Source organism: Haliotis rubra, unplaced genomic scaffold, assembly GCF_003918875.1.
Source record: "Haliotis rubra isolate DU_JTF1 unplaced genomic scaffold, ASM391887v1 Scf74, whole genome shotgun sequence".
NCBI classification, from domain to species: domain Eukaryota; kingdom Metazoa; phylum Mollusca; class Gastropoda; order Lepetellida; family Haliotidae; genus Haliotis; species Haliotis rubra.
In genome coordinates, this window is record NW_025767457.1 from 2,473,756 (window position 1) to 2,487,655 (window position 13,900).

General features: G+C 39.4%; 1 protein-coding gene across 1 annotated transcript in view; it reads left to right on the forward strand.

Annotated features, from left to right (window-relative positions):
• LOC124259860 (sodium/calcium exchanger 2-like) overlaps positions 1 to 1,471 on the forward strand; it is a 39,562-nt gene extending 38,091 nt beyond the window's left edge. Inside the window, exon 11 of the mRNA XM_046694075.1 lies at positions 1,052 to 1,471. Within this exon, the coding sequence (XP_046550031.1) occupies positions 1,052 to 1,291 (240 nt within the window). The 3' untranslated portion in view covers positions 1,292 to 1,471. The remainder of the gene's footprint in view (positions 1 to 1,051) is intronic.
• The last annotated feature ends 12,429 nt before the right edge of the window (positions 1,472 to 13,900 follow it).

Below are 13,900 nucleotides of genomic sequence, written 5' to 3' on the forward strand. Positions count from 1 at the left end.
GAACCTTCCACCATAGTCAAGACTAGAATGTGGTGGTCTATAAATCTAAAAACAGCACACTACTGCCCTCAACTCAATGTCAAGACAATCAAAGTTATGCGCCTTGAAACACTGTTACTATACACAATATATAACACTACCACATAACAGATGTATTTAGCCACATAAATATCTGATCAGGACATGAGGATAAACGGGAAAGGATATTCTGAAGTATTGCAGTGTGTTGTCTCCCTTAGTTGTGGCAGAATCAGCTCATGATCTAGTCTCAACATCGCTACTACATGTATTTGACCCTTTACCTGTAAGCACCACACCTTTTCCATAGGTTTCATAAAGATGGTTAACGTCCAAGACACCATTTTGTCTCCTCTACGCAGATCAGTTTCATGTCATTTATATCTCTATAAAAGTCTATTAATTAATGAGGGAGGCGTAGAGTCAACATCCCACAAACGAAATAACAACTCATTATTGGTTCGATCCATTTCAAAACCTTGCAACCTCAAATTGTATTACGTATATCATACAGTCAACAAGGACGACCCTAACTAAACCTATAATTAGAACGCTGATAACAAGCCAGGAACACACCTCTGTGGATCCCAGACCCACATTGGACCCGTATGAATCATGATTCACTTGCAGGGATAGGAATGCAATTCTTTCGAAGGGTACCACAGAGCACCAGACAGACAGTTTAGGTGTGCCCTCGTGAAAATCAGTGATGATGCAATAAAATAATAACAGTAAACATAATGAAATCTGTAGACTTGAGAGCTGGATTTCCTGAACAGCACCATGACTACACATTCAAATGGTCACGCCCATGTTAAGCTGTAAGATTGATAGTACCGGCGATATAAATAGTTTTGATAATTTGAATTGTCAAATATATCGGATTTTCCTTTAAATGGCTTATAGTGTGTATTATTTTTATAATTTTAGGCGTGCCGTCAAGGCACATTGAAAATATTTAAGCACTGTTTCGATCCCTGACGTATCATGGCAACGTGTAACCAAACAAATGACATTATTGTTGATTATTCAGGGCAAGACATTCGAGGTACCAGCAGGTTCTCTGAGCTTCAGCGTCACCTTGTACACCATCTGTGCTGTTCTGGCCCTGGGACTTTTGGTCATCCGTAGGCTTGTCGCCAAATTCGGTAAAGCGGAGCTGGGCGGAAGTAAGATTCCCAAGATTATGTGCGCTGTGTTCCTCGTGTTCCTGTGGGTTTTCTACGTCATCATGTCGTCCCTGCAGGCGTATGGGCACATCCAAGCCTTCTAGAGCACGGGTCGAGAAGCGCCAGGTGCTTTTGGCAAGTCGCAACAAATGGGCATGTTGACACCCAAAGAAGGTTTCCAATACCGAACATATATCTAAAATACTGAGAGAAATGTATACTATTCACAATTTGCTTAGGATCAAATCATTGATTCAACAGAAAACTATGATGTGTCATATTTGGTTTAAATATCTAAGCCTTTTTAAGCATGGATCCTAGGTTTCAGTATGTCATTGCATCTTGTGGATCCCATACCTGCTATTGACAGGTGCTGTGTACTTGTCAATGACTCGTTCCATGATTTGCAAAATGGTTGATTGGTGCCATGAAAACCATTTTTAAGGTTACTCATGTATCGTGTACATACGGTTAGCTTAAAGTAGCTGTTTTCCTAAAGATGTGTTACCATATCATTATTTATCCAGTTTTAAATGGATACAATTTCAAATTATAAATCTACGTTTAAGTAAAGTTGCGAATTTTTGTGATCCTAAGCAAAGTGTGAGTAGTATAAATGTTATGTGTAATCTTGTTGAAGCGGAATGAAAATGCCCTCATCAAGATTCTGATTGTGGTAATTTGGTATGATGTATTTTTTCCACCTTGATTTCAAGTCCAGGAAGTAATGAGTAATGACCTCAACGTCTAACAGTTAAACTATGAACTGGTTCTGTCATTGCGGGCTGTGATTTCATTCTTGCATTTGTTTGGTTTTGTCCTTTATTTATTTCAATGTTATTTTTTTATTAATTATAAACATCCACAGGGTATGGCCGTTTTTAGTTCACAATACAGCACAGTATTTACTAAATCTTGTCAGTATTCAGCTTCATTTTGAATTACAGCAAACAGATTTCTCAGCTGCATGTGATTCGCTAATGTTCATATTGTCAGGTGACAACTCTTCCGATTTGTTGACATTTTGGTTCAAGACCTCAATCAGCACCCATTACTGCAACGCCAAGCACTTGTATATTTCATAGTTTCAGCTATAGAGTTGTTAAGTGGTTCAAAACAGGCGAATTGTAGACATAGTCTTGCTGAAGGGAAGAAAACCCGGCAAAGTCCAGACCTCGGTTATCCGAACACCCGCTTTTCCGGACGCTTACACTGCAGGTAGGTAAACTACAAAATGATTACCTATGTTTAATTACAAACTTAAATAAACAAGAGAGAAATTCTTATTGGATGTAGATGTATTTGATACGGGTAGTATAACTGTATTTTGTGGATCTTAATTTTGGAGTGTTTAGGCTTTGATAACGTTTGTGCTTTGAGGTGCAAATACAATTGTCAAATGAAAACATGAATACGCCCGGACAAAAGATATTTCACTGTGTAAATGAATTAAGGAAAGGACTACGGTCTATATGTTCGTTACCGGTTGGATTTCACAGAAATCGTCCCGCAACACTTATCCCTGATTCCCGCCAAAACATGTGTTTGACATTTGGTTGTGTTGCTTGTATTTCAGTAATAAATCTCAAAAGTAAATAACTCGAAATGTTTTAGTTAATATTTTGAACGTTTTCATAAAATAATGTCTTTGATTTGGATTAATAATCGATTATTTCATAATTTAAAAATAAATCTTGACATTTGATTTGAAGAGTATTTCTGTAGTAGGTAATGATTGTAATAAAAGTGGGCATAACGGTATAATATGTGAGAAAAAAATGTGAGCCAATTGAAATGTTTGGTGTAATTGTTGGACTGTGTGTTTCACTATGGTGAAAGTATATTCGTAAGGTATATTCCTTTTTTATTTTAGGGCTGTGTGCTAGTTTCGTATCTTCACAAGTCGTTGTGTGCTCGTAGTTGAAAGGTTAGATAAATATACTGCTAAATAATGTTACATAATAATCATATTTTCCAGTAAACTGTTATTAATTCTTGGATTTAAAGATGTTTAAACTGCTGATGGCTTCCTGCAACGCTATTTGTGTTAGCGGACCCTTTATCATGTTATATTTGTTACGTTATGTGTTTTGATACCAAAGAATCTCAATATAATTGTTACGAATATCGAGATCAGCTGCTCATGTTAGTTATTTTCGTATTTGCTATATATATATATATTTATATAATGTCGTGCTAGTAATTGCCACATGTTGATGATTATATAATTATATATAACAGACTATTGTATATTGCAGAACTTGTTGCTGTGTTTATCGTCTTACCTCGTCTAATGAGGGCATTAATTTTGGTATTTTCACTTAGACAGTTGTTTTCTTGGAATGCTAAAGGTCAAGGTCAAGGTCAAGGTCAAGGTAAATCAATGTTGGAAGGGCATTGCAGAAAATGGCTATTTTGTTACGAATGACGCATATTGTATATACCACGATGGTTTAAATACATATTCAACTGAGGTGATGTCTTGAATAACGACATTGTGGACATTTTACTTTAGTCTCGTGGAAGTGTAGAACGTAAATGTGTGTGTGTTGTTTAAAGCCGCACTCAACAATATTCCAGGCATATGACGGCGGCTGACCAGACAATCCAGTGATTGATATGCCATATCAATGGACAAACTGTCTGGGTAGGTTGAGTCGCTATCAACATAGCTACCAAGCCTGACTACCCGATCCATAAGTTGTCTCACATTGCTGGAACCAATATCCCCACAATGGAGAGCGTAAATAAATAATGTCGTCTGTTTTGAAATGATCTGAATGGTATATGAATATCCCCTTTTTCAAATGTTATCCTGTCTTCGATCACGGGTCACAAGGGTAGACAAACTGGAACGGCAAACCTCAAACATTCCAAATGCATTCCGGAAATATCAAAGGCCAAGGTCAAGACCTTGACCTCAGCAATTTGACCCTTTATCAATGCATACGCCCGACTCCATTCGTCACCACTCGCCCCTTTCCGTAACCTCCAAGAAGACGGCTTGTCCCGGAATAACACGAGTTGGTCACGAATGCCCCGACTCGAGTGCTACCCGAGGTACTGTAAACGTACTTATTTTCGCGTTGTGCAATTTTCGCGGAATTGACAGTTTAGACTACATCGCGCGGTCAATTATTCGCGCAATCAGTAATTGCCGGAACTGCCAGCTGTCTCTTTGGCCGCCACTAATAGCAGTGAAAACAAACAGAGTGGCTTAACCTGTCAGGCGGCGTTTATTGCTTACTCACAGGAAATCTCTATCTGTGCGATATACTAGTACACAGTAATCCGTTTACTCCCGGATAATAAAACCTGCGCGAAATATAATACGTTTACAGTATTATGCAGTTAGCGGAATAAACCGATTGATTCCGAGCGCTTTAGACCGAAGACACCAGGATATAAAATTCCCCTGGGAAGTTTTCTCAAGACGTGTAGTAAGGTACAAAATTCAATACACACATACGTTATTATAATATATGTAGCCACCCACTCAGTATTTTTCTACTCATTATAATGTATGATATATAATCATGTAAACATTACTTCATGATGCCGTCCTTGCATGCTGTCTGTTGGTGAAGGCAGCATCCCCCTGCCGCTCCTGTCTGTGAGTGCCACTCCTGCCTGTGATATCGGACACCTGTTCCTTGTCCACCTGTCTGCCGACATTCTACCTGTACACTTCTTCACGGAATATACACTCGTGTGTTAAACTTGACATACTGTAAAATAGAATATGTAAATATCAATATAAAGTATCTTCTTCACATATTGTTGTGTTATTTATGTTAGCGTGTTTAAATATTATAGATATACTGACGTACAAAAGAAAGTATGCACCTGGTGCACACTTTATTAACTGGACTGTTATAATCAATGCCCAACAGGTAATAGCCAGGAGATTAGTGGTGCAGTGGACCATAACTCTGTTGTTTTATGCTGTAGAAGTTTTGGGAGGACATCCACTTGGTGCTTTGGGATGTTTACGATGTTTTGATTGTGATTTTGTTGTATCGTTTGTACATGATATGTATCAAAATAGTTTCGTTGTTATTTAAAAAAATAACTCCGGGTGAGTACTCTCTTTAGTACGTCAGTATATTTTTGTTATTTATATGTGACAATTATCAACACTACAAATCACAAAATAGTGATAGTGCAATGCCAGTTTGGGGAATGTCCCTGCAATACCATAGCGGAAAAAAACATGACACATTGCATCCTCGATATTCTCCAGGGTATACGTTCCGATAAATCTTCTCTATAGTGGATGGACACATTGTTCCTACTTGGGAATCGAACCTGTTCGGTGTGACGAGCTTTATGCCGCTTAGCTAACCCACCGCCCCGTTTTCTTGGTAGGCGTGATCACAAAAATTTCGGTGGTGGGTTATTTAAATATAATATCACATTTGTTCATTGACTGAATTGAAATTACCACACAAGCAGTTTTTTCTGCACGTTTTAGGATACCAAATTTTCTGATGATCGTACGACACATATTATGTGACTTATTTGGTGAGTAACTCTATGCCTTTTCTACTGAACAACACAATTATAATTCTCAGTAAATGCCGTTTTGTGTGTTCTTCAAACTTAAAATGAAGATATATTACCAATATAGCTGATGAATGTCATCACCGATTATGTGGCACATACGGTGGAGGAGTTGATATAAAAGGTGCACAAGTTTCCCGAAGTGAGATAGTTCATAGCTGCAGACGAATCATACACTTTAGACAATGTACTGTCTGTTTGAAACTAGTGAATAATTACGTATAAAACATGGTCACAAATGGATATCAAGGTCTGTAATATTCGAGGTTGGGTTATTTGGAAGCGTACGTATAATTCCAAATCCTTTGCCCGTTCCAAAGTCAAGAGAGACATTGAAACCTTTGCGGACACTGGCACTTTAGGTAAACGCCCTCTGGTGGCGAGATCAAACGCGATGATATTATCACGATTGGCGGATCCGTGATCCAATCATAACAAAGGCCATAGACAAAAACAACGTTTTATCTTATCACAATAGGATAAAATGAGGGTTGTGCTTCTAGTGAAACTTCTTTAAGGTAATATTGGGGTGGAAATAGCCGACGTAAATCCTTAAACGACTGGCTGGATTTGTCTGTTGAAAACAGACAGTCATTGATCCTCGTTATGTAATTATAGGTGAAAATAGTACAAACAAAAGTTAAATGTCAACGGATGCTATTTGGAAGTAGACTCAGGCAGGGCTGTGGTACCTCAGGGAATTGTCAGTTATTATTTGGGGATTCCCCCCTATCCCCGTCCCCCAAATAGGGATCTGCTACCCTTTGGGACTGGTCATATGTTGGGAAGAGGTGACCCCTGCTCTCCCACACATATACCACTCATATCCCCCCATTAGACCCTCTCCACTTTGGGGGCGGTGGGGTAGCCTAGTAGTTAAAGCGTTTGCTCGTCACGCCGAAGACCCGGGTTCGAGTCCCCACCTGGGTGCAATGTGTGAAGCCCATTACTGGTGTTCCTCGCCGTGATATTGCTGGAATATTGCTAAAAGTGGCGTAAAACCATACTCACTCACTCACTCCCCACCGTGACCGCCACTGCAACCACCATTTTAATGATGTTAAAATTTAAGGTTTTAAACTTTGAATAAATATAACTATATCTCCATCCCGACCGAGTTATGATTAATTTTGGAAAGCCCCCTGTTTACAACAGTCATTTTAATGGCCCCCTACCTTTAATCTCTCACCTTGATATACGACCAGGCTGCAGCCTCTCTGAAAAGAACGCCGTAAAATATCGCCACGTTTTCAAATATCAAATGTCAATGCGTCAGAGAAACGCTGTCTGTGATTACTGAGATCGGTATCAACAAACACGTTTTTCATATAGTGTGTGTTTTCAATGTTTATTACGATTATTGTCGTTGCTAAGGACGCTGGATCACTATAGACCCATCAATCACTATAGACCCTTTCTCTTTAACCCCTGTGGACTGGACAAACACTAGCTAGCTTTGGGGCCCAAATATATCACTCTGATTAATAAGTGGAAAAGTAATACCCTTTGTAGATATAATGCAAACCATCAGTGGAATACATAAAACTTAGATAATGGCTTTTGACGAGACAGGGTTATGTTATCATACTGACAGTTGAACAGATTGTTTTAATATGAACGTCCCAACCTGGGCATCGAGATACACTACTGATCAAAACTAACAACCCCTCGATCACAATCCGGCACGAAATATATTACTGAATAAGAATATTCAATCGCCTCAACTCAATCGCGTCGGTCATCTCAGTATTCTTGGGATGGAATCGGTATTGAATATTGATTCATGAAAGTCATGAAAGATTCATGGATATCAAATTACTGATCGCAATCCTACAGTCGTGACAGATCACTTGATATAAACTTATGTACCAAAGATTATGAAGCGTTAACATCTTTTGTTAAAATCGGCTTTCAGGTTGCAGAGACGATGGGTGGGGTCGGTTGATAGGGGTTTACACAGCGAACACTATCACTACCCGAAGTATTATGTGGGAAACGGGATATGCCGATTGAAGCCGAATGAAACATAATTACCAAAGGATAACGGCAGAACATGATTGTACTGCAATATGTCCATGCTTTAAAAGGATGTGGCATTCTCACTGCTTATAAACAACAAATCACCCTTTCTTTTTCACATGTATTGTTTTGTTGAGAAACAAACGATAAAATAACACCTTCAATGTATGGTCAAGAAACTATATAAAACTACAATTTCCATTTCTTAGCAACATGGTATATAACGCATGGATAGTGTGAAAAAGTCACTGGTTCGTCGTTATGCAAGAAGAAAAATGAGCATTTTACCCTTTTTGTTTGTTTGTTGTTTAACTCCACACCAGTGATCAAAAGCATGAGCATCGATCTCTGCAATTGGGCTACGATGACATGTGTCAACCAAGTCAGCAAGCCTGACCACCCGATCCCGTTAGTCGCCTCTTACGACAAGCATGGGTTACTGAAGATCAATTCTAACCCGGATCTCAACGCGTACATTTATCCTCTACTGGTTGTCTTGACACATCAACGATAATTCTATTTGGCTGGAGTATATTTTGACGACAGATATATAAAGGTTCACATTTAAATTTTGTCCCACAAGTAAAGAGTTATCTTTTTATGCAATTGCTAAAAAATGGTTTCCTTAAATATATTTTCACATTAACATAGATACGCAACCACTGTCCTTAAATTAAAAGGTTAATTTGAAACATTAATAAGAAACTTTTGGTGAGTGAGTGAGTTACATTTCAACGTGACATCGACATATTGTGGCATTTTCATTGACAGGAATAGTAACAGCAACCCATGATTCTGCAGCCTCACTTTCCTGTTTGCCTGGTCGTTTAAGGTGTTGCAATTCGCTGTGCAGAATACCGCGTTCATTAGTTTGAGATCATCATGGGTTCGAATCCCGGTTCGACATGACCTGTGGTTCTAGTTCGTCCTGAACATTTAATACCAGCCCCACATCCTCTACCAGGTTGCCAAAAACCTGGGATCATGGGTTCGAATCCCATTCCGACCTGAATATGTTTCTAGGTTAACGTAAACGTATATCACGAGTACCACTTCGTGTTTTCCTCTCACGTCAAACTCACAGGGGCGGATACAGCTTTTTTTGTGAAAGGTGTGTGTGTGCGTGCGTTCGCGCACACTTCATTTTCACCCGTTTTCACGAGAGTTTCAGTGGTCATTTAATAAACATTTAGGGCACACCCCACCCATCCCACCCCTGGATCCGCCTATAACTCAACACCGACTTCCAAAACCATTACCACACACATACGCTTCACGTTTTACAGAATGAAAACATCCTAAAGGGGATTTTACCAAGCAAATTGAAAAACATTCCAACATCACTCGTCTCGGGGGTTCTACCAAAACACTTCGGAATTCACTTTCCACATGTAGGTCGTGTTGAACCGGGATTCCACAGGCAGAACGTCAGTCACAGACTGTCTCTCCCTCTTTGTCGGTTTCTCCCTCTCCAGCATATTGACCAAAGCCGGAAACAGACCAGACCATTAAATCATGCACTTCTCTAACCTCATCACAAAGCATAACCCTCATCAGGTCACGTTTGACGTAATACGGGTGACTCCAGTCCAAACACGGGCCGCCCCAAGAGGCCCAGACAGTTGTACGACCATCGATCACCAAACTGAAATTATCAGACAATGTTCAACGTCTGAACTAATTGTCGTGTTCATGAAGAGCTGAGTAAATACTACGACAAATACCGACCCATGCTGAAGAAACTCCGAGAGGGAGTCAAATATTTGGTCTTTATCTATTCATTTATTGGAGCTCACTCGGCCATACTAATTACACGGAGGCAACAATGCATTGGAGTACAGAAACACTGATCGCAAACAGTCAGCGGTAACTAGCCATAAAACCTTCACAGCCAAACATTCACCAACTGTTTGTATTCATTAGTGCAAACGTTGTGTACATGTACGTAAAGTTCAGAACATTAATTACTGTTGTCAAAAATGTAATACATACATACATACATACATACATACATACATACATACATACATACATACATACATACATACACACACATACATACAGACATACATACACACATACATACACACGCATACATACACACATACATACACACGCGTACATACATACACACACATACATACACACGCATACATACACACGCATACATACACATACATACATACACACATACATACACACATACACGCATACATACACACACATACATACACGCATACATACACACATACATACACGCATACATACACACATACATACACACGCATACATGCACATACATACATACATACATAGAGATATACACACGCATACATACACACACATGCATACATACAGAGATACATACATAGATACATACATACACACACATTCATACATACATACACACACATACATACGCACATACATACACACATACATACATACACACATACATACACACACATACATACATACATACATACATACATACATACATACATACATACATACATACATACATACATACATACATACATACATACATACACATACATACATACACACATACATACATACACACATACATACACACATACACACACACATACACACATACACGCATACATACACACACACACACACATACATACACACATACATACACGCATACATACACACATACATACATACACACATACATACACACACATACATACATACATACATACATACATAGAGATATACACACGCATACATACACACACATGCATACATACATAGATACATACATACACACACATTCATACATACATACATACATACATACACACACATACACACGCATACACATACACACACACACACATACATACATACATACATACATACATACATACATACATACATACATACATACATACATACATACATACATACATACATACATACATACATACATACATACATACATACATACATACATACATACATACATACATACATACATACATACATATATACACCATGTGTGCCTCCATGATGCTGTCACTGTAGTACTGCCCATCGACACATGTGAAGGTGTCCTGCCAGTCACAGTGATCCACCCACACATCACTTAACCATGAACAGCATCAAAACACTCATACCGTTTGCGCCATACTCTGTTATGCCTGTCCAGGAAGTCCAATGTAAACCTGAATTCATCCGGAAACATAACTTATGCTCAACGATGATTGCTCCAGCGCTGTCGCTCTTGCTGCAAACGACGTCTCTACATTCTGTCAATCGTGGGATAACAGATTCCATCTGTGTAACCGGTTACGAATCGCCAGTCCACTCACGCTAACACTTGTACCTCTGTGAATCTCATCTTCAGTTTGAGAAGCTTTCTGACCACGGTGTCGTAACACAACTGTTCTGACGAAACGGCCCTGTACGCCGGTGGTCAACCAGATCGACGTCTGTCATCAAAGTGATTTGTCTGTCGATACCGTGATTATAATCTGCTAATCACTGACTGTGAAACGTCAAGACCTCGTGCCACACCGTTTGTCCTGGTCCAACTTCCAACATGTCAATTTACGACGTAGCTGTTCCTGACGTTCCTGACGCCGCATGTCCAGAAAGGTTTCCTGGTTTTTATAACTGAACAAACTGCAACACACTGACACGGCTCAATGTAAATTTCGAATTTTAGCCCACCATGTTCATGTGCACATAATAGATAAAACGCTTCCACGAAATCGGCGTGTTTGTACGAAATTCTTACACTATGAGCATGGAATAACCATTTTCTAAAGACCCGTGAAGATCAGAATTGGTCTTCAGCAACCCATGCTTGTCGTAAGAGGCGACAAACGGGACCGAGTGGCCAGGCTCGCTGACTTGGTTGACACATGTCATCGTATGCTCATGCTGTTGATCACTGGATTGTGTGGTGCAGACTCGATTATTTACAGACCGCCGCCATATAGCTGGGATATTGCTGAGTGCGGCGTAAAACAACAAACCAAACAAATCAAACCATTTTCTATATCCCTATAGCCTCATACAACCTAATTTTATGACAACCCAAAGGGAATATCCCCTATTATCTCGGAATAGTCTATAATCAGTATACTTATTGATATTTTTTTGTATGTTCGAAAACAAAAATCAACTTGACACCTTTTATCACAACAGTACTTGTATTGCTAAAATATTTTATCATTGTTTCAGATACCGTAGTAAAGTCAATAAATTAATGTGTTTTACAATCTTCACGCATTTACTGTTTGAAAATGTAGTTTTTACTACTCTAGCAAAAGAAATATACGAATATGTCAAAATCATTACCACAATATAAATTTCCACATTAGAAACACCATCTTGCATCAACGTTAAAGTCAAAACCCCTTTAAAACATATATTGTGCATTGAACCTGCAATGAAATAGACGATGATACGTATTCCGATGGGCTTCAGTTCCTCAGTCTACCAGACATAACCATGATACTGCCTCCCTAACGACTGAAGACATCCCCCTTAATGAGTAAGTCCATCTATTAGTAGTTCTACCTTAAGCAACACTATCACACACAACGGAGTCGTTGGGAGGTCGTCACTCATGCTTATTGTCGTTACTGTTGCGGTTTCGAGGGCGGAATGGTTTAAGAGGCCTCAGGTCCTGTATAGACCCGGGGCAAGCTTTTCACGATAATTAGCTCGTGTCAGCCAACGATACATTTGTACGGACCTCAAAATGTATGATACAGTTGCCGCCATATCGGTTTGGATATGTTAGATGAAGTGAAATGGGGTTTGGGCTATATTTTTTCTGGTTTATTTCGTCGTGTGGCTAGTCCGGACCTCCTAGTCTATACTACGTGGGTTATAGTTCTAGCCCGCTGATATATCGTGCAACGGTTTAACATGGATGCACAACTCAGACGTGTTATACTTACACCGAGCCGTTTTTGTTTTATCAGCTCAATGTCGAGCGCCCGGGGGGTAACGTCATCTTTTGTGTCTTTTAGTTTCGTCATATGAGTGAGTGAGTTTAGTTTTACGCCGCACTCAGCAATATTCCAGCTATATGGCGGTGGGCTGTAAATAATCGAGTCTGGACCACACAATTCAGTGATTAACAGCATGAGCATCGATGTACACATTTGGGATACGATGACATGTGTCAACCAAGTCAGTGAGCCTGACCACCCGATCCCGTTAGTCGCCTCTAACAACACGCATTGGTTACTGAAGGCCATTTCTAACCCGGATCTTCACGGGTCTTTTGTGATAAGACACGACTTGGGATCGAACAACCGATCCTCCACTCTCTGGGCAAAACGCTCTGTCCGCTGCACCATAGAGGTGATTAAGTGTAGATGTGTATTATCATACTGACTGATGTAGAGTTTTACGCCGTGTAATACCTACACTGACATGCCCATGTGGGGAAGCAACGTGTGTATCATACACTCACGTTGGAATATACTAAGAGGCAATAGAAAGTATACACTAATGTTTGATAGCACTCAAGTTGCTACAGTAATAAAGTTTGATTTTGGCCTTAATGTTGCAGATATTTGTGTTTTCAGCCTTAAATGTTTAATGAGGTTTGTAATAGGTTAGTTAAATCCATTTAAAGTGCATACCTTTTCATCGCATACTTTTCCAGTATTATTAAGATACCCACAGGGTAATCCAAAATGCAAATTTAACATAATACAGGAAACTAAGGTTATAACTGACTCAAAGGGACTCTAATGTTAGCTCGTTTCGATATTCATACGCATTTCGACTAAAATATACAGCAAGATAGACTGAAAGAAACCCACTTGGTTATATCAGTCGGTTCTTGATAAGCGTAGTTTACTGTTTCTAGGTGAAATGTCGTAGTTCGGAATAACCGCAGTGAAATGTAGGCTCTTTGACGTACCTACTTTCACAAATCTTAGACTCGTTATGAGTTTCACATTACAATTTTTCGCTGGAGAACACACATCTAGGTTCTAAGGTCTCGTTACGATAAAGACACAAAGGGACTGTTTCCGTCATTAATATGAACAAACGAAGATACATCAGTCATTTACAACAACGACGACTGTTGACGTCGTCCGACTGGATTGTTGTTGATGTTACACTGT